At 43.4% G+C, this 27,016-nt stretch overlaps 1 protein-coding gene across 1 annotated transcript in view; it reads left to right on the top strand.

The window, feature by feature from the left end:
• Positions 1-27,016, top strand: part of SLC4A5 (solute carrier family 4 member 5) — a 92,031-nt gene that overhangs the window by 5,941 nt on the left and 59,074 nt on the right. The window contains 3 exon segments of the mRNA XM_042932750.1: positions 4,414-4,494; positions 10,882-11,073; positions 23,834-23,963. Coding sequence (XP_042788684.1) covers positions 4,414-4,494; positions 10,882-11,073; positions 23,834-23,963 — 403 coding nt within the window.

The following is a 27,016-nucleotide window of genomic DNA, read 5'->3' as shown; positions in this document are numbered from 1 at the left end:
AAGAATGAACACAGCCACAAACAGCAAGCAGTGTAATACTGCACATTGGTGGAATACCTATCATAGTTTTTGCTTAAATTAATATTCATTTAAAAAAAAATTTTTTAATGTTTATTTTTGAGAGAGAGAACGAGAGTGCATGAGCAGGGGAGGGACATAGAGGGAGACACAGAATCCGAAGCAGGCTCCAGGCTCTGAGCTGTCAGCACAGAGCCCGATGTGGGGCTCAAACTCACAAACCGTGAGATCTTGACCCGGGCCGAAGTCGGACGCTTAACCGACTGAGCCACCCAGGCGCCCCAATATTCATTTTTTTTTTATGACTGTATAAATATTCTGACATTTGAGTTACATAGTGTTTAGTGATCATTTTTCCTTTCATAACTCTTTATTCATTTTTTAAATGTTTATTTATTTATTTTGAGAGAGAGAGGGAGGGAGGGGCAGAGAGAGAGAGAGGGAGAGAGAGAATCTCAAGTAGGCTCCACACTATCAATGTGTAGCCCAAGGCAGGGCTTGAACTCATGAATGGTTCATAAGATCATGACCTGAGCCAAAATCAAGTCAGATGCTTAAGTGACTGAGCCACCCAGTCACCCCATTGACTCTTTTTTTCTTTTTTTTAAAGTTTATTTGCTTATTTTGAGAGAGGTGGGGGGCGGAGGGGGAGGGGGTGTGCACATGCATGCAGGGGAGGGGTAGAGAGAGGAGAGTGAGAGTCCTAAGCAGTATTCCAGCTGTCAGTGTGGAGCCTGAGGCAGGCTTGAGTTTACAAACCATGAGATCATGACCTGAGCCAAAATCTAGAGTCCAATGCTTAACTGACTGAGCCACCCAATTGCCCCTTGACTCTTTATTCTTGATAGAATCTCGGTACCCTCTCAAAACAGTGAAACACACCCAGATGATTGTTCCAGGCTTTTCTTGCACAGCCTGTGCAGAGCCTGGTCTAAGATGAACCCATTGCTCTCTGGACTGCTACACAGCTTCTTCCTGGGGCCTCCTGTGCCCATCTTTTGCGGTGGATCCCATTTTCTATATGCCATACTCCTTCCCTAGGTGCTCCTCCATCTTGCTGGAGTTCTTCCTTCAATTGCTTCCTGAAAAGAAGTGCATAAGAAGTAAAATTTTAAGACATTTCTTGTCTAAACATGCCCTTTTCTACCTTCGCATTGGATATTTTGGTTAGGACTGGAATACTACTAACAATTTTTTTCTCACTTTTGGAGGCATAACTCCATTGTCTAATAGCTTCCACCATGTCTGATGCCAGTTCTCATGTCTGATTCTTTGCAGGTGGCTTATTTTCTTCTTCCAGAAGGTTTTAAAGGTCTTCTTTTTATATGTGATATTCTTGAACTTCACAGTGATGTGACTTGGAGTCGATTTTGTTTTAAATTCCTTTTTCTGGGCTCTCAGCAATTTCTTTCAGCCAGGAAATTCAAATCTCATGTCATTTCCTTGATAATTTCCCCTCTATTATTTTTTCTTACCTCTCTTTTGAGAACTTGATGTTAGATACCTGGACTGATCCTCTGATTTCCTTGTCTTTTTCCTATTATTTAAAAAATTATTTGTATTTGTGCTGTATCATCTCACATATTTTTTCAACTTTATGTTCCAACTCTTTTACTGAAAATTTTCTTCTAACGTGTCTTTAATTTCGAAGAGTTCTTTCTTATTCTTGAAAAGTTCCAGATTTATAGCATTCTACTTTTCTTTTTGTCATGGACACAGTGTCTTTTCTAGTCTACTTGAAGATGTGAATTGTAGGCTTTTTAAATACTTCTTTGGCTGTCTACTTTGCTCCTGTTTCCTTGGACTTCCTCTTTTTCTGTTTGTTTTGGTCTCTGTCATTCTGGTGATTCTTGGCTGGCCATCATTCTGGAGTGGAGCTATGAAGCAGCTGTTTGACAAGCTGGAATTATTGAATGACAAACCCAAGATGGTGAGCCCTCACCATTTGTTAGAGATCCCCAAAATGTCAGGATCTGTAAGTCCTCCAGTCTCCCACCTGGAGGGTGTAAGTTTCATTAGTGTTCTAGGACCCAACTAGGCAGAGGACTGAGTGGCTAACTGCCTTTGCTTAAATCGTGTCCCCATGCCTCAATGCCCTTAGTTATCCAAAGGCCTTCAGGTTTAACCCTTCCATATTCTGGAACGGGGTAGGGGGTGGTGAGGGGGAGACATCTAGGAAACTCCTAGGAGAGAGAGATCTGAGTGTTTAATTGACTCCTTATGAAGATTTACAACCAACTCTCCTGCTTTTAGTCCTACCTTGTATCCTGGTCTTCAGATGTTTATACTGCCTCTGATTTCCTTTTTTTCTACTTTTGAGAACCATTTTGTATCAGTTAGAGACTATCTAATCCTTGAAGGTTCAGATAAAACATTTTTTAAAAACTATCTGATCCTGGTATTTATTTTTCTTTTCACTATAGAGAAAATTTCAGACATAACAAAAATAGAAAAAAATGATGATCCTTTTGTACCTATAATCCAGCTTCAATAATTATTCATGGGATATGGGAAAGGCTGTCTGTAATGCCTTTCCCATAAACATTTTGGTTAATGGTTATTGGTTAATCAAGGTTTTCTAATTATTTTAAAGTCAATTTTGATCATTTCTATTATTTTTCTAGTAAAATATCCATTTATCAGCCTTGTGGCTAAGAGCTTATTTTTTTAAGTTTATTTATTTTGAGAAAGAGAGAGGGAGCACACACATGAGCAGGGGAGGGGCAGAGAGTGAGAGAGGAAAATCTCAAAAAGGCTCCTTGCTGTCAGCACAGACCTCCATATGCGGCTTGAACTCATGAACTGTGAGTTCATGACTTGAGCCAAAATCAAGATTTGGTCACTTAACCAACTGAGCCGCCTAGGAACCCCATGGCTAAGAGATTTAATTCCAGAAAAAGATTGTCTGGGTTTGAATATCTGTTCCTCTGTTTTGGCAGTCAATTAAGCTCTCTGTGCCTCAGTTTTCTCATCTGTAAAATGGGAATAATAATGTTACTTATCTCCGGGGTGCCTGGGTGGCTCAGTTGTTCAAGCGTCTTGATTTCAAGTGACTCTTGATTTCAGCTCAGGTCATGATCTCATGGTTTGTGAGATCTAGCCCCACGTTGGGCTCTGCACTGACAGTGCCCAGCCTGCTTGGGATTCTCTCTCTCTCTCAAAATAAATAAATAAACTTTAAAAAATAATGTTACTTATAAGATTGTTGAGAAGACTCAGTGAAGTCATGCATGCAGTCATAAATGCAAAGCATTTAAAATAGTTCCTGACTGGGGCGCCTGGGTGGCGCAGTCGGTTAAGTGTCCGACTTCAGCTCAGGTCACGATCTCCCGTCCGTGAGTTCGAGCCCCGCGTCAGGCTCTGGGCTGATGGCTCAGAGCCTGGAGCCTGCTTCCAATTCTGTGTCTCCTTCTCTCTCTGCCCCTCCCCCCTTCATGCTCTGTCTCTCTCTGTCTCAAAAATAAATAAAAACGTCAAAAAAAAATTTAATAAAAAAAAAATAGTTCCTGACACACTGAAATGTTAATTATTATTATTATCAAAGTTAAAATGTATCGGCATAAAGTTTTTCGTGACATCCACTTTTAATTTTTAAATTCTGCACTATATTTCTAGTTATATCTCTTTTTCATTCCTAATATTGTTTACTTACGAATTTATCTTCATGATTAGTTTTATATAATTTGCCTATTTTAATAGTCTTTTGAAATAATTGCCTTTGGACTTATTAGCCATCTCTAATATTGTTTTCTATTTCATTATTTTTTTGGTTTTATATTTATATTTTTCTACTTTCTTTGGGTTTTCTCTTTATTTTGCCCTAGGTTCTTTAGTTGAATGCTTATCACATTTCTTTTCCTTGTTTTTTCCTCCCTGCCTCCATCACTCCTTTTTCTTTCTCTTCTCTCCTTCCTTCTTTGTTTCCTCTAAGTATGTTGCACCCCGTAAGTTTTAATATTTAGTAGTTGTAATTGTGAGTTCTAAATATCTAATAATTTCCATTGTGGTTTCCTATTAAACCCATGATTATAAATTACTTTTAGTTTCCAAGCTTAGATGTGTATATATATGTATGTATGTGTGTGTGTGTGTGTATACATATACATATATATATATATGTATATATATATATATGTATATGTATATGTATATATTCTTACTACAGAAGTATGATACAGATTCTTTGAAATTTACTAAGGCTTTCCCTGTGACCTAGCATATGTGCTCTCTTTAAATGTTCCATTTGTACTTGAAAAAGAGGTGTGTTCTCTATTTGTTAGAGATAGATATTTGAGCTTTTTCACTTTGTTTATGAATGGACTTGACCATTTCTCCTTGAAATCCTACCTTTTTGTGTCATACATTTTGAGGCTGTGTTCATCTTTTACTTTATAGTTATGAAGGTGGAAGAAGAGAAGGCTGGGGTAGGGAAGCTGGACCCTACTAACTACAGGAGGAGATGTCAGGATCAGGAAGGTAAGGTCACCTTGAGAACTTGATGCAAATCCTAGGAGGTCTGACAATTTCTTTAATATCCTTATAACACCCCTCCAGCAGGGGAATCTAGAGAGCTGGTCCCTTTCCCTTACCCACCCATGGTGTCTTCTCTGGATCTAATGGGACCAGCCTTCACTGTGTCTTAAAGGGACCATATGGTCAGACTGAACACTGGAGACTGGCACTTTGTTTCTATGGATTAGGGCACAGCACCCCTGACACAGAATTAAACTTACCTAATTTTACAAGATGTACAAACCATACAAGATGCCAGTATTTCATAGATTCTAAAAATGGCAGCTCAGTTAAAACCAGTGCAAGAGGATGTTGAGTGGGGATATCTGTTGTTCTAAAATGCTGACTCAAAGACCCTTACTTCCTACACTCTACAGAAAAGCAACCACAGGGCTTATGAAGAGGCAACTAGACAGGCTACTGCCCCACCATTGTTCCGGCCCCACTTGGAGGGAAACGCTAATCTCACTGTCTAGCTGGATGTTTTGTTGAGCTTCAGAATGTGTAGAGCGATTCTGGGGCTGTAGATAGAGAAGAATGCAGCTGAAGAGTTCCTAGGAGAACTTGGCATTGTCCTGAGCCAAACTGCAAGGTGTTCACAGTCAGTGGAGAGGTTCTCCATTGTGAAGGAGGGAGCTTGGGGGAGGGCTAACTATTCTCCACAGTTCACCAGCTACACAGCCACACTCTGACGATTATGATAGGAGCCAGGAAGAAATGGGACAAGTTAGATCCAGGACAGAAAGTAAAATATCTTCCTGACAGCCATCTCCCTGATTTCTTTAATAAGTATATTCTTCATGTGTATAGCCCTAACCATTTTCATAATCATTTTCCCATGTCATCCCATTCTATCTTCTCAAAAACCTTGCCCAGACACTAGAGAAAGGATTTTATTCCCACATTACAGGTGAGGATAATGAGTCCTAGAGAGGCAGATATCTATGGTCATAGAGCAAGTATAGAACAAGCCAGGGAACACCCAGGGAAGCTGACTCTTGGGCAGAGGCCTTTCTGGTATACCAGCTGTTCCTGGTCTCAAGGGTGGAGAATAGGAACTCATCTGCTAAGCCCTTAGAGTAAAACTACTTACCTCTAAATTTTGGTGTCTATGGCTTACTCAAATTACAGATTGCTTAAGAAATGTAGAATAGAGCAAGAGAAATCACACCATGCTGGAGGGAGGAGAGAGAAGAAAGGAGGAGCACCATTCATTCTGATACTGATCCACTAGAAAGCAAGGCTATACTTCATAAAAATCTCCACCTCACATTTCTGGGTACAGCCAAGAAAGCTGGAGGTTCAGAAGAGTGAGCAGTGAGGTGAGCTGGGGCAGGAGTCGGGCTCTAAATAGATTTAGACACTGAAATCCAGTTAACCTCATTTTCCTGTGCCTAGCAATGACTCATAGAGTCTTTTCACCAGGGTAGACACTCAACATATCTCTAAAAGGCTTAGATATACTTCTCCAAGATTCAGCTTGATGTGGTTTCTATGTGATAGCTGCAGCCATTGAATACCCAGACCTTAGTATCTGCATTTCAGGAGTTTGAGCCAAGAGACAGGCCTTCCTTCCAAGGAAAATAAAATCAAGTTAATGCAAATCTTGATGTAAGAACACAGATTCTAATTTCCTATTCTGAAGTAGCTTTCAACTCTCAGTTGCCATCCTTGGGCTTCAAAAATATAGTAGTCCCCTTATCTGTGATTTCACTTTCTTCAGTTTCAGTTATCAGTAGTCAACCATGGTCTGGAAGCAGATGATTCTCTTTTTGGCACATCATCAGGTCAGTAGTAGCCCAATGCTATATCACAATGCCTATGTCATTCATCGCACTTCATCTCATCATGTAAGCATTTTATCACCTCACATCATCACAAGAAGAAAGGTGAATATGTACAATAAGATATCTTGAGAGAGAGAGAGAGACCATATTCACAACACTTTAATTATAAAATTTTGTTACAATTATTCTATTCTATAATTTATTTGTTAATTTCTTACTGTGTCTAATTTATAAATTAAACTTTATCATAGGTATGTATGTGTAGGAAAAAACATGGTATATATATATAGAGTTCAGTGCTATCTGCAGTTTCAGGCATCCACTGGGGATCTTAGAACATATCCCCTGTGGATAAGGTGGAACCACTGTAATTATAATAATTTTTTTTTTGGCCAGCCTGCTCTTTGGAAAATTGTCACCAGGGAATTCCAGACTCAAACTTGTCCTAAATCAGTGGTTCTTGAACATTTTTGCTGCAGTTCACATAAGAAGAGAAAAAGATCTTCCCACTCATTTACCCCACCCATTCTCATTTCTCTTCAAAAAGAAGAAAAAAGAGAACAAAATGTAAAGGCCCAAAAGAGAAAAGTAGCTTTAGAACTCAGGGAGGGGAGAGATGAATAAGTGAAGTACAGGGAATTTTTAGGATGGTGAAACTATGCTGTATGATACTGTAATGGTAGATGCCCATCATTATGCATTTCTCAAAACTCATAAAACTATATAACACTAAGAGTGAACCTTAATGTAAACTATAGACTATAGTTAATCATAGTGTATTAATATTGGTTTATTAATTGTAACAAATGTACCACACTAATGCAAATTGTTCATAATAGGGGAATCTATTCATAGCAATAAATGCCTACATTAAGAAAAAAGAAAGAGCCCAAGTAAACAACCTAACTTTATACCTTAAGGAACTAGAAAAAGAAAAACAAACTAAGCCCAAAGTTAGTAGAGGGAGGACATAACAAAGATCAGAACAGAAATAGGTAAAATAGAGACTAAAAAGACAATAGAAATGATCAATGAAACTAAGAACTGGTGTTTGAAATGATAAAATAAGCAAATCTTTAGCTAAACTTACTAAGGGAGGAAAAAAAGAGAAAACTCTAATAAATGAAATTAGAAATGAAAGAAAACACATTACAACTGAAAACAGATATAAAAAACCAGAAGAGACTGCTATGAACAATTATATGCCAATAATTTGGACAACTTAGAAGAAATAGATAAATCCCTAAAGATACAACTTACCAAAACTGAATAATGAAGAAACAGAAAACCTGAATAGACCAATTACTAGCAAGGAGTTTGAATCCGTAATCAAAAACCTCCCAACAAACAAAAATTCAGGAACGGATGGCTTCACTGATGAATTGTGTCAAACATTTAAATAAGAATTAATACTAATCCTTCTCAAACTCTTCCAAAAAATAGAAGAGAGGAGAACACTCTTTTTTTGCAATGTTTGTTTTTGAGAGAGAGAGAGAGAAAGAGAGCGCGTGAGCAGGGAAGGGGCAAAGAGAAAGGGAGACACAGAACCTGAAATAAGCTCCAGGCTCTGAGCTGTCAGCACACAGCCTGATACAGGGCTCGAACCCATGAACCACAAGATCATGACCTGAGCTGATTTTGGATGCTTAACTGACTGAGCCACCCAGGCACCCCCAGAAGGGAACACTTTCAAATTCATTTTATGATGCTAGCATTACCCTAATACCAAAACTACGACACTACAAGAAAAGAAAATTACATGCCAATATCTCTGATGAACATAGGTGCAAAAATCCTCAACAAAATATTGGGAAACCAAATTCAACAATACATTAAAAGGATCCTACACCATGATCAAGTAGGATTTATTTCAGGAATACAAGGATGGTTCAACATCTACAGATCAATCAATGTGATATACCCCACTAACAAAATGAAGGATAAAAATCGTAAGATTATCTCAATAAATGTAGAAAATATATTTAACAAAATCCAACATCCATTCATTATCAAAAATCTCAACAAACTGAGTATAGAGGGAATGTACCTCAACATAACAAAGTCCATATATGACAAGCCTACAGCTATCATACTCAATGATGAAAAGCTGAAAGCTTTTCCTCTAAGATCAGGGACAAGGTCAAGATGCCCACCCTTGCACTTTTATTCAATATTGTACTGGAAGTCTTAGCCAGAGCAATTAGTCAAGAAAAAGAAATAAAAGGCATTCAAATCAGAAAGGAAGAAGTAAAACCATCTCTACTTGCAGATGACATGATATTATATATGGAAAACCCAAAAGACTCCACCAAAAAACTGTTAGAACTAAAAAACAATTTCAGTAAATTTGCAGGATACAAAACCAATATACAAAAATAAATACATATATATTTCTATATATGAATAATGAACTATCAAAAAGAGAAATTAAGAAAACAATTCTATTTACATTTGCAACAAAAAGAATAAAATACATAGGAATAAATAAACTCAAGGGAGGGAAAAGACTTGTACACTGAAAATTTTAATACCTTGGTCAAAGAAATTGAAGAAGACACAAATAAATGGAAAGATATTCCATGCTCATGGATTGTACAAATTAATATTGTTAAAGTGTCTGTGTTACCCAAAGCAGTCTACAGATTCAATGCGATCCCTATCAAAATTCCAATGGTATTTTACACAGAAATAGAATAAATAGTTCTAAAATTTGTATGGAACCATGAAAGACCCTGAATAGCCAACAGTGACCTTGCAAAAGAACAAAGCTGGAGGCATCATGCTTCCTGATTCAAAAGATATTACAAAGCTATAGTAATCAAGACAGTATAGTATTGGCATAAAAGCAGACACATAGATCAATGGAAAAGAATAGAAAACCCAGATATACACACACAGACACTCGTAAGTTCAATTAATTTATGACAAAGGAGCCCAGAATATACAATGGGGAAAGGATAGTCTTTCTGATAAGAAAACGGGACAGCCACATGCATAAGAATAAAACTGGATCTGGGCGCCTGGGTGGCTCAGTTGGTTAAGTGTCCGACTCTTGATTTTGGCTCAGGTCATGATCTCATGGTTCATGAGTTTGAGCCCCACATCAGGCTCTGCGCTGATGGTGTGGAGCCTGCTTCGGATTCTCTCTCTCCCTCTCTCTTTTTCTCTGCCCCTCTCCTGCTCACATGTTCTCTCTCTCTCTCTCTCTCTCTGTCAAAATAAATAAAGCTTTAAAAAAAAGAATAAAACTGGATCTCTATTTTACATCACATACATACACACACACCTTAAAATGGATAAAAGACTGATGTAAGACCTGAAACCATAGAACTTCTAGAAGAACACATAGGGGGTTAGCGTTTTGGCATCAGTCTTGGCAGTGACAGAGAAAGACAAATACTATACGATCTCATTCCTATGTGAGAACCAAACTCATAGAAACAGAGAACAGATTAGTGGTTGCCAGAGGCAGGAGTTTGGGAGTGGACAAAATGGGTGAAAGTGGCCAAAGGGACAAACTTCCACCATAGGATAAACAAGTTCTGGAGATGGAATGTACAGCATGGTAACTATAGTTAACAATCTGTTTGTATATTTGGAAGTTGCCAAGAGAGTGATTCTAAAATTTTTCATCATAAGAAAAAGAATGAAACTATATAAGATGATGGATGTTAACTAGACTTATTGTGGTAGTAATTTTGCAATATATACATGTACCAAATCAGTATGTTGTACACTTTACACTTGAACAATGTTATAGGTCAGTTATACCTCCATAAAAAAATAATAGGGGAAACTGTTGTGGAGTGGGGTAGGGCAGAGATAAGATGGAAGTCTAAGTACTTATGTATTATCTGCTCAATTATTCTGTAACTATACAACTACATCTATTGATTATTTTAAAAGCTGTTGACCAATTCAACAACACTGATGAAAAAATGATAACAGAATATCCATCCTGAGAGCTGAGAGAATTCCAACTGCTCTTGTGTGAACAGACCTAGTGGGGGCTTTACACAGCAAACAGCCTTCTTAGTGGAATTCCAAATTAAAGTTCTTGGTAATTCTAGTTTTTGAAAATTCTGGTATATAAAACCAGCTTTGAGAAATCCATAGTAACTCACTTTTCTGATAAGCAGTTTATGTAGTTTTTGATTATTAGTAATAAATCGTCCTTGATGGAAATATATACAGCTTTCCCAAAGAGGGGATCGGTATTTTGGACTAAATCTGTGGCTCACTGAGGGACTGTCTCCTGGGCCATGTGTCATAAGGCCTATGTGGTTACTGCCATTCTGGACAAGCAAGAACAGAGTGATGGGATTTCTGCTCATTCTAACAGAGTTCCAACTATAGCACCAAGGGTCTTGTTTCCAGCAACTGCTGAGTTGTTCAGAAATGGGATTCTGTCAAACCCAAGACTCAGGGCAGGGGCCCTGTCCAGGAATCCCATGTCTTCCATTTTGCTTTGGTGGCCCTAGCTCTTTGTAACTAGAGGCTGTTAAAGGGAAATGCCCATTTTCAGTAACTCTTGCCTCCCCTGTCTTTTGTGCTTTGCCCACAGACTGCCGTTCCATCCACATTGGGCTTTCGGTCCCCAGTTACCCTCAAAGGAAAAGAGATCAGCAAGGACGTCTTTCAGGACTGCAGAAGGTCTGCTGGGGCCTGCAGCCAGACAAGCCACAGCAGGAACTGACTGGCACGGGGAGCAGGGGAAGCAGCCAGGATGGCAATGTGGATCGTGTCAGTAGGACCCGTGAGTTCTTGAGGGGCGTGTTCAGGGGAGCCATCTGGTGAGTGCAGCGGCTTGGGTGGCGGGATGGATAAAGTCGGAAGATTCTCTGCAGACTAATGATGCCCCAGACTAATGATGCCCCAAGGCTGTTAGCACCTGCTGCCCTGCTGCCACTGCAGACCAACCTCCCTGCTCAGAGACACCTTTAGTCAGGCTGAGCTCCATCTCTCTCTGGTGACTCTGAGACTTCTGCTCTGATCCACCCCAAGTTGGTTTCATGGGTTAATTCTCAGAATTATTTTCCTCAATTCCAAATTCCTGGAGGCCACACAGCTATGGCATGACTAACCTAACCGCAAACATGACTGTTTGGCATGAAGCATTGTGCTCAGTAAACTGAATTACCTCTTCCCTTTCCTCACCTGAGCTTGATGGAATGGTCGAGAATTGTCTAGGCACCTGCACGGTAGCTTGCAAACCCCTGGGAAGCTGTCTCCCAGGTCAGCAAATCCCCTGAGGCCTTCCTCTGCTGCTGCAGAAATCAGCTCTGGACTGATTAAAAATCAGTATTTTGTTCCTCCCCATGGAAAGAAAAATATCAATCTTAAGAGGAGTGAAGAGTCTGGAATCCTTAGAGCACAGCTGTGATGTTTTATTCTTTTGAGACTTTACTGTTTCTAGGGACATGATTTCACCCCAGCGTATCCTAAATCTGCCCAACAAAAAGCATCTCATTGGGCTCTATTATATATTTCCACTATCTTGAGCAAGGCAAAATGAGTTATTTTACTATCTAAACCTTCAAAGGAATGTCAGAGGCAGTAATAGTGTTTCAGCGTCCCTGTAGGAAAAGATCTGACATTCATGCTCCCAAAGGCCAACTGAGCCACCCCCAACCTTGCAGCTGCCCTGAACAACTGCTCTCATTGCACCAAGTCTACTAAGGCCCATGGGTTTTCCAGATTAAATGTGTCTATGTGGCAGATGGGTTAATGGAAGTCCTTTGGGGCTGTCTAGCATAAGAGATGAGCTCTGATTAAAACATGCATGTGCACACATACACACAATACACATGCACATGCGTGTGCACATGTATCTGCCCAGAGGGTAGGGACATCAGGGACCCAGAGGAGAGCAAGCCTGTTGGGAAGATCTCCCACTCCCCATGTTGGATCTAGATGGGGCATTCTCCTCTAACCCTACCACCTTCCCCACATTTAGGGATGAGGTTCCCCTTTGAAAATCAAATTTTCTGGGTCTCTCCTGAGTTATGGAAGAAATATATAACATGGTAGGTTATTGTGGTGGGTAAGTAAATGTGGTAGGCATTTAATATATATTAGTTTAGTTAATACACATTAACCCAATTTAAGAGCAAGGAACCGAAGTCTTTTTCCTCTACTAGTGGATATTGGTTTGGTTTTGCTGTCCTCACTGGTACCAAGAACTTCTGAAATTCTTCTGGTGGGAGGGGTGTGAAAAGTTATTCTTATACTTGCCTGATACAAGTTCTTATACTTGCCTGATATTAAACAACTTTGGGGCCACTAAAAGATCAAAACCACCCCAGATGATCAGGAAAGGAGAGCTAGGCTGTTTTCCAGTGAGGCATTTGAGCCTTATATTGTTCCAAAGCCTTAGGACCAAGGACATATTTCATTTGGTCTTCTATTCTCATTTCCAGTGAGGAAGGAACAAGGGTTGGGACAGAACACATATTTGTCTCTAAAGCATCTTCTCCATGAACACTTCATGAGACAGCTATTTCCAACATAGGTGCAAAGACAGTTGGGGTTCTTTTAGAGTTTGCAGCTTTAAAATGGGCTAGCGTCCTTGCTTTGGGTACTTACAAATTTGTGTCTTGGAAGGATACATCTTGGAAAGAGGTGGGGGAAAGGAAGAAGGAAAAAGAAAGAAAGATGATCATTCTAACCCTTAAATGCCCCATTTGGGGTGGGGAGCAGGTAGGAAAGCAAGTTAAAATTTATTTCCCAAAGGAAGTCTGGGGCACCTGGCTGGCTCAGTCAGTACGAGGAATGCTTGATCTTGGGGTTGTGAGTTCAAGCCCCATATTGGGTGGCACAGAGATTACTTTAAAAAAAAAAAAAAAAAAAGGGCACCTGGGTGGCTCAGCCGGTTGAGTATCCAACTTTGGCTCAGGTCATGATCTCATAGCTGTGAGTTCGAGCCCCGCATCAGGCTCTGTGCTGATAGCTCAGAGCCTGGAGCCTGCTCCAAATTCTGGGTCTCCCTCTCTCTCTGCTCCTCCCCCACTCATGCTCGCTCTCTCTCTCTCTCACTCTCTCTCTCAAAAATAAATAAACATTAAAAAAAAAAAACTCCTCCCAAAAGAAGCCTATATTTTCTCTCTCTTCTTGTCCTTTGGCACCTTAAAACCTGGATCTCCTAGAATTATCAACATATGCAGCATTCCCTCCCCAGCCATGAGAGCTATTCTAAAAACAAACAAAAAAATCCTATTAGAAGAGAATCCTTAGTTATTGGCATTAGGACGTTGAGGGGAAATTAGGATTGAGCATCCAAGTTTGCAAGTGAACCAGTGAAAGTCTTAATAAATGGAAAGTGTCACCTTTTGGGATGAGCACTGGGTGTTGTATGGAAACCAATTTGACAATAAACTTCATATATTGAAAAAAAATAAATCCAAGTTAATTAAAAATAAATAAATAAATAAATAAATGGAAAGTGTTCATAAACTATACATTAACCAGATTTACCCTATTCTTTGAGAATTAGCTAAAATGGAATCTAGCCTCCCTGGCCTCATCCAGGGGAATGTCCATGTCTTTCCCCAAATTTCTGTGCCTTCCCAGGGGCTGCCAGTCTCACTGTCTGGCTCCAAGTCCCTCCATAGTGGGCTCATCTCACTATGTTTCACTGCCTGTACCTGTTCTCTGCCTTCACCTCTAGGCCTTCTCAGGCATGGAGTTCAGACCTTCTTTGGTTTTCCCCAAATTGGTTATGCATGGCATATATGTGAGTAGAAGGCTTTGCTGAAGGTTCAGAACCAAGTTTAACATTGCAGAGATACATACTAGATATCTGTGTTCCTCTGGCGACTGGAAGTTTTCCACTGCACATTTTTCTGTGCAGTTCCAGCCTCCTGTCACATATTTTGGGGGCTCCTGCCCACCCTTGTCCCCTCCTGAGTCCCCTCATATGTTCTTGCTTTCAGTGTTGAGCCCCGTCCTCACATACATGCTCAGTCCCCTCCTTTTAGTGACGTCAATTTTTCTTCCTGGCCCTCCTTGGCTCAGGGCCCATTTTTGCACAGCCGAGGCCACATAATGGGTTGAACTAAACACAAAGACCATCTCCTCTAAGTCTAGCCCTTCAACATCCTTGAAAACCTGAAGGAGGCTTTGACATTTCCTTCTCCCCCTACTCCCACCCAGGGTCCTCTGCAGGCCATGTCAAGACTCTGTGTGAATCAGGCCCCCACACCCCTGTTGGCTTAGACAGGAGAAGCAGTAACTGTCTAATTTGATTTTAAATAAGTTTCCTCACTTTACTGCATTTATAGTCACCAAAACAAAACAATAAAAACCATATGCTAATTGAAGACTACTGGGGACATTTCATATACCTTACATTATAAATCATGGATATGGTACAATCAATTGCCTTTTACTATTTTGGCTCCCCTTAAATGTCAGAATCTCTTCCTCTGGGGCTCCAGTGAGGTAAGTGTCATTGCTCTCTTTTCTCTGCAGCATATTGAGGATGACGCCCTTCCTGGAGAAGGTGGAGGGATCTCTTATTTGGAATTGGTTGAATCTCCCCCTTGCCCAACACACCAAGATCTGCCAAACCTTGGTTCCACCCACTAGCATGTAGGGGAGCCAGCAGTGCCCTGGCCAGGCTCTGCCAGTCCTCTGACAGCTCCTCACTTGGCCAGGGCCAGGGCCAAGGTTTCTTTTCCTTGGCCTTCCTTCTTTTCTTGCCTTTGGCCTGCTCTGCCATTGCTTTACTCCCCTCTTTTACTGATTCCTGTTCTCTCTTATTCTAACTATTCTTACTACAGTGACCCAACATTCTTTATAACTCTTACACTTGGAGTTTTTAAGAAGGTACAAAGAAGAAAATCTCCAACCCTAGAATTCCCTATAAGGGGCACTCATAGTTAAGAAGGTAATTTGATCATATGTATTAGAAACCTACTTGAGCTGGCTTGGGCAAGGAGGCAGTGTGTGTGTGTGTGTGTGTGTGTGTGTGTGTACGTACGCACACGTGTTATTACAAAACCAAAGAAGTTTTTCACAGTCCCAAAGCAGAATAAACAGCCAGGCTCAATGGGTAGACATAGCACCTCTCAGTCCCCTCTCTGGGACTGTTGGCCCCTGCCCCTGCTTCTTCTGTGGGTCTGCTCCATTCCCTTCTCTCTGTAGCCCTTTCTGCATCTCTGTGCCCTTTTATCTTAGTTTACATGCTCTCTTTTCCAGAGACCATCAGGAAAGGCCCCAGCTATCTTAGAGACCCAATTCAAAATTTCCAGGCTTGGCTTAGATGTCCAATGATTAACTGTAGCCAAGGGGCACAGGTCATACATTCCATAAACACAGCTGCCAGAGGACATCCTTTTGGGTATGGACTGGGCTGACATCCCTAACATTACCATGATAAGAGGAATCCCTATAAACACTAAAGGGGGCAGATTCGCTTCCTCTTCTTAGAGAACACATTTGGAGTTTTAGGACAGCTTCCTAGAAAAAGAATTTTGCTGTCTGTGAAGTTAGGATTGGGGGGCTTTTATATCACCTCTCAAGACCCACCTCACACAATTGCAGGGATGACTTTAGAACCCTAGATCAGTCTCCCAGTCCCCAATATTCAGTTGCCTTGAGCTATCCAAAGTCTCCACCCAGCTCCACCCCTAACAGCATTTCCTCGTCCTTGGCTCCTTTCTTGCCAAGCCTAATCCCAGATGATACGCTCATGAGTGCTAATTAGTGAATTCATTCACCCAGCAAATATTTATTGAGTGCCCATGCTGTGTGAGCCCTGTACTGGGGACCAGCAGCATGATGCAAGCAAGGTAGACTCCGATCTTGCAAAGTTGGCCAACTAGAGATTCATGTGGAACTCAAGACAGAGGGAGAGAATCTCTGAAAGGGCTCATCCAGGGCCCCAGCCCCAGGACGAAATCCTCATCCTGACTTCCTGACTGCCTAATTGCCTTCCGGGTCTTTACTAGTTGTTGAAGACTGGCTTGTTTGTAGTATACTAGATCATTTTGTGCTTTAGTCATCCAATAACTGGACAGTCCCCACCCAGTAAAAGCACAATTCTGCTTGCTTCTTTTAGTGTGCTTCCTGAAGCTTGTTCCTGCTGGGTTATGTTTCTCCCAGCAACTGCTGGGGGAGTCATATCATGGGCCGTCGCTATGTGACTCTCCCTGTGTGCTATCAACCACAGGGGCTATTACCTGTGGCATTTCTCATTATGTGGATTAACTTCTGATGTGCTGCACGCACGTGGGGCCCACAGTGCATTAGAGCCACCCTGATCCAGGAGCCCAGCGTGTGGTGGGCTAAACCTTCTGTGGGCAGGAGGGAGGGGCAGAGAGAGTGGAAGGCCCTCAGGGCAGAGGGCAGGGAGGCAGCATGGGAGCAGCATGAGCATTTAGAGGCTGAAAAGGATTGAGCCCTTGGAATGTTTAAAAGGGCCAGGCTGATGACTGGTAACAAGGGAGAAATGTGTCAGACCTGCTGGCAACAACAAAATAGCAATATCATTTATTGGGTGACTGGTGTATACCAAGCACTGTGCCAACCACATCACATGTATTATCTTCCTGAATGGCTATCACAATCTAGTGAGGTAGGCTTGATTATTCCCACTTAATAGATGGGGAAACTAAGGCTCAGAGAACTTAAATGCTTTGCCAAAATCCTACTGCTAGTAATCAGCAGAGTCAGGTGTTAAACCCAGGTCTGGGCTCTTAAAGCACCACATGGATAAAGAGAATCTTCTGGCATCCTTGACAATCTCTCTTTGGGTGCTTTGGGGTCACCCAAAGCCCCTGACCCAGTGTGGCATGGAGTAGCTACCTAGTGGTGCTCAAGAGGAGATGGGCCAACATCAGCCACAGTGGCTTGTGAGCTGTAGAGCCTGGGACCCTGGGGAGGGGCCCATCTACTCACTGTCTTGTCCTGCTGAGAAGCCCAGCATTGCAGAAACTTCTGGATGGTGGTGTTTGCTTGGAGCCCAGTACCTAAACAGACACCCTGACCTTCTGCTGCTGTTTCCTCAGCTTTATTTTTTTTAAGTTATTTATTTATTTATTTATTTATTTATTTATTTATTTATTTATGAGAGAGAGAGAGAGAGAGAGAGCAAGAGTAGAGGAGGGGCAGAGTGAGAGGGAGACACAGAACCTGAAGGAGGCTCCAGGCTCTGAGCTGTCAGCACAGAGCCCGATGCAGGGCTTGAACTCACAAACCGTGAGATCATGACCTGAGCCAAAGTCGGATGCTTAACCGACTGAGCCACCCAGGCACCCCTGTTTCCTCAGCTTTAAAGTGGGCACCCTCGATCATTGAGCCCCAAGTATGAAAATGTGAGTGGGGCCAGCCATAGGCAGGTGGGCAGTGTAGGGTGGAGGATGTCAGTGGACTTTACTCTCCTCCAGGTTCCCCTAATTTGGGGCCTGATGGGGCCTTTCTGTGGTGTAAACTGGGTCTCAAATTTCTCATCTGTGAAGTGAAGGGCTTAGATTCTTCGACAACAGCTAAGCTCCCTCCTAGCCCTGAGACTTAGAGAATCCAGGGCTCAGTACCCCTTGGAGCAGTAGCCGCCCAGTGACCTCTAATCAACCTTGGCACATTCTAAGTACTCAGTAAGAACTTGTTGAACCGAACCCAGGAGATTAGGAGTTTCTCAGCAGAGCAAAATAATTCCCCGGTGGGGTTCTCCCCACAGCCTCAAGTGACCAGTTCCCACTGTCCATGGGCTCCCAGGAAACATCCACTGAGTGATGGTATTTAGCACTTTGTCCTAGAAGTAGATAAAGAAAGAGCTAGAGGATCAGGAGTCTGGGTTAACAGTTGGGGACAGAGGGGGCTCCTGGGTGGCTCAGTCAGTTAAGCATCTGACTCTTGGTTTTGTATCAGGTCATGATCTCACAGTTCTTGGGATTGAGCCCTGCATTGCACTCTGCACTGACAGCTCAGAGCCTGCTTGGGATTCTCTCTCTCTCTCTCTCTCTGTCTCTCTCTCTCTCCCTCTCTCTCTCTCTCTCTCTCTCTCTGCCCCTCCCCTGCTCATGTGAGCTCATCCTCACCCTCTCTCTCTCTCTCTGAAAATAAATAAATAAACTTAAAAAAAATAATAGCAAAAAAAAAGTTGGGGACAGAGAAAAACCAGCTGCGTGGAACATTACTGACCAAGCATGGTGGCTTTGAAACCCGAGACCCCACAACAACCCTCCCTAACCATCCCACCTCCCCGGGACTCTGCGCAGCTGAGAGAACTCTGTCTTGGCAGCCACTCTCCAGCCGCTCACCTGCAGCCAAGGCTCTTAAGGAGGCCCCGGGGAGTCTGAGGCAAATCCTACCTCTGCCTTTATAAAGGGGCCTAAGGAGAGGAGCTGGGGCTCTCCTGGAGCCCTCATGGGGGAGGCGGGACAGAGGCAGTTCCTCCAGTGTTCTCACAGACCCGCAGCTGTTCCGCCCTGCCCCTGCCACCGTGAAGACCCAGCTGCCTGTTCCAGCCTCTGCGCTGCTGAGCCCCTCTCTCTCTCCAGTGCACTTGAGGACCCCCACCCCTCACACTGCTCTCTCACATTCTTTCCTCTCATTCTCTCTCTCTCTTACACACACTTCTCTCACACTGTATCTTTAATTCACCCTCAATATAGTCTTTCTCTCACACTACATCTCTTTTCTCTCCCACATATAGCCTTCTCTCTCTTCCACCCGTCTTTCACACATTCCTTCCCTCTGTCTGTCTCTCTCTCTCTCTCCCTCTTCTCTCCCTACACCTCCCCTGGTGCATAACTGGAAACAAAGTGAGTTTGTTGTGACCGGTGGGGAAGAGGACGTTTGGAGGCAGTGGCCAGGGCAGCAGCAGCAGAGACAGGCTGGGGCCAGAAGCCGTGCCGACAGCCGGAGACCTCAGTGCTCAGCTCTTCCAGGGAGCAGGTAATGCCCCAGACAGGGCTGGTTCAGGCGTCCTGCTCTCTGCCCTGTCTCATCTCCCTATTGGTTGTTCCATCTCTTTGTCTTCCTATCTGGCCTTTAAGGGGAAGGGGATTCCAAACTTAGGGAAGAGTAGGCACAAGGATCCAAGGAGTAAGGTGCCCTCCTCGTCAGAGAACTGTGTGTGGTGGTTAGGGTCCAGGATATCTGGGATTGGAGGGGGCGTGCTGGGGTATCTGGGGTCAAGGGTAACTGGGTTCCAGGGCATCTGGCTGAGAAACATGATAGAACCTAAAAAGACAGGTAAGGGCCAGATCACAAGGGATGTTTTGGGCCAGGTCAGTGACCCTAGGCTCTAGGTAATACAGAGCAATTGAAGGCTTTTCACCCGGAGAGTAACCTGATCAAACCTACATTTTAAAAGAGTTGTTCTAGAACTCTGATTGCTGTGTCCTCTCAGAATCAGTCATAGGCTTCTCCCAGTGTAAAGAAAAAATAAGGTTATTTGTTCAATTGTTAGTTTTCTATAAAACTTTAACCTTTGATGCCTGCTAGCAAGTGTCAGCAATCCATAACCCAATGAAAAGATGATGTTTAAAGTAATAGAAAAGTTCAGAAATAAAATTCATTTAAATGAGGCAGATTGAGCTATATACAGATAAATTAATAATTTCTGCTAGGTAAAATTATTTCTAACTCAAATGCAAAATATTTTATGGTGCTGCTCAAAGAGCACCAAGACTCCCAGGAGTGTGTCATGTGAATATGTTTGAAATGTTTTAAAGGCAAACTTGGCTGCCACATAGGGAATAGGGTGGATCAGACAACCAGAGGCAGTAGTGGCAGCAGGAGGCTCTTGCAGCAATAGGAACAGGAAATAATGAGCACCTGAGTCAAGATGGTGGCAATGGGTAGGAAAAAAGGGAGACAGCTGAAAAATATTTAGGAAGCAAGGGAAAGAAGTTAGTGTCTGATTGGACATGAACAGTGAGACAGAAAGAGGCTTCAAGAATGAGTCCGGTATTTCTTATCTGAATGGCTGGAGAGTTAGGGGTGCTATTATTCAAAACAGAGAATGGCAGGCATAAAGGAGTTGTTTTGAATATATTAGGTCGACTTGAGGAGGCTGCAGAACTCCCACATGGAATAATCCAGTTGACAGTTGGAAATGTTCAATACAGGCAGGGCCCAGAGACATGGGTGACCTCATCTACAGGGTGACACCATAACACAAGATGGCCCAGGAAGAGCGTAGAAGGAGAAGAGAGAAGTTTAATGAGAAATCTTGGGGAAGACTAAGATTTAAGTGAGACAGGCAAGAGGGGCCAGGGAAAGATACTAAGGATTCCTTGAAGAGGTAGGAAAAAATATCAAGAAAGTGTTGTTACAAGAGCTAAGAGTAGTGTTTCAGTTCAGGAGAGCAGTCAGCACCACTGATGCCCCAGAGAGATAAGCCAGACCTGTTGGTTTGATTGGTTTTATTACTTTACTCGTTGAGAATAAGATAAGAGCGATCTGAGGGCAGAGTTGTAAACTCAGGTGCATAACGTAAATGAGATTAGCAGAGTTGAGTAGGGAGCAGTGGGGACTGTGGCAAACTACGATGCATATGCCCATAACCTTGTGTGTCAACAATACTCAGATAAAAGAACTTTAAAAAATGCATATGCCCACCTAAAGAAGGCAGCTATCATTCAGCTTTGGTTAATTGTTGCCAAGCAGGAATGTAGGCACAGTTGTCAGAGCATCTGAATTTTCAAGAAAAGTCAGAAATGTGGATTATTATATGAAATCTCACAATTCTTTATGTTAGCAACAATTTCAAAAACTTTTATACTCTGTGAGGGCTGAACTAAACACGTCTTTGAGCTGCCAGTTGAAGTCTCTGCCTTAGTCAATGTCCTTTAGAGTAGTGGGATTGAACCAGTTGGAGCAGGTTGGAAAGTAATTGGGTAAGGAGGAAGTGGAGACAGTAAGTGCTGACCATTCCTTCAAGGAGTTGGGGGGAAAGGCAAGCAAGAGAGCAGGGAAGGCAGGCAAGGTCATGGAAGAGTGTTACAGGGTAGGAAGAACTATTTATAGGCTAGGAGAAAAAGAGTGGAGAGATGAAGACCAAGGTAAGCAAAGGCTTGTTGATAAAATAATGATCCAGCAGAAGGGAATGAGTGGAGCCAGAGATTAAGTTGGAGGAAGGACTCCTTTGTTCAAAAATGGACTACAAAGTGGTAAGGGTACAGAACTAGAAGGGAGAAGGTGATGAATCTCACATCTAGAGGCCTTTATTTCCTTGGTGAAGTGGGTAGGAGATGGATCAAGAGGCTTGAAGAGAGGAGCAAAGGTTAGGAATGGCATCAGGGGACATGGGACATGGTGCTAACAAGGATGAGTGGGAGGTGGCTGCACTTCTGAGACCTGCTGAGAGTGGAAATACTTCATTTTCTTTTTTTGTTTTTAAAATTTTGTAATGTTTATTTATTTTTGAGAGAGCGAGAGTGAGAGAGAGAGAGAATCCAAAGCAGGCTCCAGTCTCCAAGCTGTCAGCACAGAGCCTGATACGGAGCCTGAACCTACGAACCACGAGATCATGACCTGAGCCGAGGTTGGATGCTCAACCAACCGTGCCACCCAGGCACCCCGAAAATCTTTTTTTCACCATTGGGTGGGGCTCATGAGCCTGGGTGCTGGGGTTGGTAGTAAAGGGGATCAGCACCTGTTACATTCTAGGCCCCATGTCATGTGTCTTATTCTCCTTATCTGAATCTCCTTGTTCCTCCCAACAACCCTGCTCACTCAAGCTGAATTCACTCATGAGCAAGTGGCAACTCTGAGATTCATACCCATGTCTAGCTGGGTTGCAAGCTCACTGTGCACCTTGTCTCCACTATACCACAGTACCACACTGCCTCTCCCTGTCCCCCCATGACACTCCTGCACAGAGGAAGACTGGGCCAATGAATTCTTGTTTGGGTACTGGCTGCCTGGTTTTACTGGGAAGTCAAGGAGTAAGAGCGAGGAGTATGATGAAAACGTAGTTGAAATTATTGACCATGGGGAAACCATGGAGAAATTAAGTGAGGGCCTGTAAGGATGATAATTTGAAGGGACAGAGGGGCTTGGAGGAAGGGGAAGACTTGATGAAGCCCAAGGGACAATTAAGGAGAGACTGAACCAGGGCAGGGGCAAAGGGATTGGTGAGGAGGGACATATTTTCGAAAACTTTCCATATGAGGGTAGAGGTAAGAGAAAGTGGTAAGGTGTAGGTGACTCCAGAGTGTCTAGCCCATACAGTTGGTGGACAGTTATGCCTTTCTACATGCAAGGCATTCTACATCATGTCATGCTTCTCTCTTGCTCACCATGGTCTAGACACAATGGCCAGCCCATTCTCACGTCGGAGTCTTTGAAACACTCAGAGCACTCTTTTTCCAGAGATGCAAAAGTAATTCATTCTCATCTTCCAAGTCACAACTCAAACACATGCTCTTCAGAGCAGTCTTTCTTAATCAATCTATCTAATGTAGTTCTCTTGTTGTTGTTGTTGTTGTTGTTTTTCCAGGATGTTTATCACTACCTGAAATGATTATTTATGCATTTGTTTACTTGTTTATTGTTTCTGCCACTAGAGCAGACATTCAAGAGAACAAGGATGTATGGGCCTTCTTCACAGCTTTGTTTTCCGACACCTGGAACAATGCCTGGCACATAGTAGACTTTCATGAAATATTGAGAGAAAGGAAAGAAGGAAGGGAGGCAGGAAAAGGGGGAACATGTTTGGGGCAGAGTACATCTTCAGTGTTAGAATGCTGACTTTTGAGGTGCCTGAGAGACACCTAGGAGGTGACATCCAGTGGGCAGTTGGAAGGCAGACCAGGAGTGCAGGAATAGGTTGTCACTTTGCCCATGAAGAAGGTGGGCTCATGTGGCACGCTGGTACAAGCACGTCCTTTTGCAGAGCTGACTGCCCCTTCATGGCCAATACTGGGAGTTGACTGGTCTGGGCCCCAATGAGAAAAGGAGTCCTTCTGGGTTTGTTATGCTGAAGTTGGGTCAGAGTTTTTCTCACTTTTCTGTTTCCTGTCCTTGCTTTCCTGTCCTTGCTACTTCCCAGCTTTGGCCATTTTCTATCCTTCTTTGTTGTCAGCTACAAGACCCTGGAGTCTGAATGCAGATTAAATCCTTCATCCCTTTTATCTCAAAGAATATCTCACCCACATCCAACTGCAGAGGCATGAGTCTAGCTTTCCCAGAAACTGGACTTAGTTTTACTAAATTCGGAAATACTTTTCTCTTGAACCCGGCTCCCGCTCCATTTCTTTTTTTTTTTTTTAATTTTTTTTAACGTTTATTTATTTTTGAGACACAGAGAGACAGAGCATGAACAGGGGAGGAGCAGAGAGAGAGGGAGACACAGAATCTGAAACAGGCTCCAGGCTCTGAGCTGTCAGCACAGAGCCCGACGCGGGGCTCGAACTCACGGACCGTGAGATCATGACCTGAGCCAAAGCCGGACGCTTAACCCACCAAGCCACCCAGGCCTCCCGCTCCCACTCCATTTCAATTGGCCCTGCAGCCCTCTGCCTCCCCCAGGCCATTCAGCAGACCCTGTTGCCCTCTTTTTACAGGGTCTCCAGCTGCTGAGCAGCTCCAGGACATCCTGGGGGAGGAAGATGAGGCTCCCAACCCTACCCTCTTCACAGAGATGGACACTCTGCAGCATGACGGAGACCAGATGGAGTGGAAGGAGTCAGCCAGGTAAGGTGGAGTCCAAGGGAAGGGAGAAGGGAGCTTCCCACTACAGTCTGCCTGGGGCCCAGGCTGAGTTGACCCTCCTGGTGGGAAGGACAATTGACTAGTGGCATCTTGTACTTTAAGTTCTGCTGGGGCACTTCCTGGTCCCTAAAGACCTCCCCTTCTGCCTTCCCTAGTGTCCAGGACTGGGCTGGACACTAAGGAGCAAACAGATACTTATCACTTTGTCTTTATTCTCAAAGAGGTTAAAATCCAAGTGGAAAAGTAGAACAGACATCCATGAGACCATGAGAGAATAATACAAGGATATATATCCTTTCTTGTCAAATGGTTCAAACTAAATGCTGTAGGAGAAGGGAAAGCACCAAGGGGGTAGGGTAGGCAGGGAGGGCTTCCTGGAGGAAGGAAAATATATACCATGAAAAATCCAGGTGGAATGGCCAGTGGGCCTCTGAAAAAAAGAGACTCTGCAGAGTTTGGGGTGGAACAGGCAGAGTGGAGCTCTGGAGGCACATATTGGCGGGGGGCGGGGGGGGGGGGAGAAAAACTGTGCATATAGAGCAGTAGAAGGAAGAGAAGAGTCAGAAAGCTGGAGGGAAACCACGTGGCAAAGTCATGCAGCCAAAAGAGGATTGGAGTAAGGAATAGTGCTGGCCATACACAGTGCTTGGGACAGAGTGGGCTTCTAAATGCACTGCACTGGTCAGCAACACCAAATGATGCCACAAGTCCAAGGAAAAGGAAGGAGGCAGCAAAAAGGGCCAATGAGAGAGGAGGGACCCTGGGAAGGAAGCTGAGGAAGTCCAGAAAATGGACCATACCAACGTTTCTCAACCTTTTTTTTTTTTTTATTAATGTGCCTCTTGCTCCTAAGAAATTTTAATTTAAATTAACTTTATTAAATTGGAATTTGATTTAATTTATTCTAATGAGAGGAATTAAATACTAAGGGACATGATTCTGTGAGGTTGGCTTAAACTTTGGAGTGCCACAAACCATGGTAATACCTAAAAAAATTTTTTTTGCTCCCCCGAGACCTCTTTGGAGCTGATATTGCCCTGGTTGAGAATGCATGGACTAACTTCCACCTGTGCCTAGGACTAGTTCTGCCTGGGAGCCACCAGGATACCCAGATCCTGGCAGCTGTTCCAGCCATGGCCTGGGATCCTTCTTCACCCACCAGCAGTCACTCACCTGGGAAGTAAATTGCTCTATGGAGCGAGGAAGAGGAGGTTTGGATGTCCTAAAGCTCCTCCTTCCAATCTCTCCTGGAACAAAGGCCATTGGGTGGATTAACAAATGCCTGCAGGCCTCAGGGAAGGAATGAATTCCTAGCCTCATGGCTGGCCCCAATCCCTGTCTGGAAGCCCCTGAACCTCTATTTATCAGCCATTCAGTGAGCTCTTTTATATGCTAAATAATTTATGGGCTCATTTCCCTCAAGCTGCCCAATGACCCTGAGGAGGTGGGAACTATTATTATCCCCATTTTATAGATGAGGATACTGAGGTTTAGAAGGGCAAATAGCTTACAAGGGTCAGAGTATGCAGGTAGCTGAGTCTGGGTTATAGCCCAGGCCTGTCTGACCCTAACTTGAGGGCTTATGTACTTTGTCATGCTTTCCCCATTTTCTCTGCTACCTCCTTCCATTTCCTCCAACTTCCAGGGACTCTGTTTGTATTTCCATGGGAAGACATAAGTCTGGAGGCAATTCCACTGGGATGGGAAATAAATGGAGATAGCCACAGAGACCAGAGCATCTATTCAGGGCTGAGAAGAAAGGATAGGACATTTCAAATGACCAGAGCTCAGTCTGGGCTACTGTGGCTTAATGCCTCTGAGGAGCTAGTGCTTCCCATCCCTTTCTTGTCCAAGGTGGGCAAGTAAAGAGATGGAACATTGCGAAGGGTCTTCTCAGAGACCCAGTAAGGACCGAGTGCCTTCTTTCCACTGGGCAAGGTCTGCATCCAGGATCACTGGCAACAATTACCAGGACAGACCTTCCATGAGGGCCTATCACACACACCCACAGAGCCCTTGCTAAGAAATCCTCAGGGCCCTCAGAGACCCAATTGTCTGCCACTATAGACAATAATAGTGCTTCTAGTTTCTCTGAGAATGAATCCATAGAGCCTTCTACACTATGGAATCTGTAATGAAACTGATAAACTGTAGGTGATGTTTCTAGAAGGAGGCTCCTCCTGAAATATAAAGGGATCTGATCTGACAGTTACCATCTGTAAGCTGGTGGGTTTCCTCATAAGCTAGGCTTTGAGGATAGCATTTGAGGAGATCCTGGAAGGGTCCTGAATGGACCTCAAACCAATAATGAGAGGACAGTAATGACTAAAAGAAGTCCAAATGGCTTAACCCAATTCCAGATGTGAAAGAGAAGTAGCTTGGGGGCCAGTGTGGGGCAGGAAACAGTGGGGAAAAGAGGAGCTCAGACCTCCCTACCTCCCCTTTCTCTACCTTGCCTCCTTTAATCTTTTCTCCAGCTAACCCCATCAGGTTTCCAGCTCACTGTTGGAGGTATGACCAGCAAGCTTGTAAAAAGATCAGGGGAAAGGCTTGACCATTGGCCAACAAGTCCACCTTGGCCTGGACAGTTGTGCCGGAGACTCCTCCAGGCAAACTGCAACAGTAGAGGTGCTTAGGGCCAGGCCACACCCCCACAAAAGAATGGGAAGCATTTCCCTCAGCTGACAGGCTGTGAGATCTACTCCGGGAAGCCAGAGGTCTTAGAAGTTTCCAGATCCAAGAATCTGCAAATCCCAGTGGGTTCTGGGGCCCCTTGGGGGTAACAGGAGAAAATGATGGTGTTTCAGGGGTTGACAACCCCTCACACAGACACTCAGGCCCTGGGAGGGTTGCAGACCTATACCCACATCAGAGAGAATGGAGGAGGGGACCCTTTAATAAAAGTACTTAATTTGCTGCAGCAGGAGTGTTTGCTTTATTGAGTTAGGAGATTAACAGAGTAAAAATCTCAAATCCGCAAGGAATTTTCCCTGGTGGTGCTTTGTCAGGGGTTATTAGTTTGGGGGATGTTTTGA

Source organism: Panthera leo, chromosome A3 (genome assembly GCF_018350215.1).
Source record: "Panthera leo isolate Ple1 chromosome A3, P.leo_Ple1_pat1.1, whole genome shotgun sequence".
In the NCBI taxonomy this organism is placed as follows: Eukaryota; Metazoa; Chordata; class Mammalia; order Carnivora; family Felidae; genus Panthera; species Panthera leo.
The sequence above is the reverse complement of the archived record's forward strand: the minus strand, read 5'-3'. Positions and strand labels throughout refer to the sequence as shown.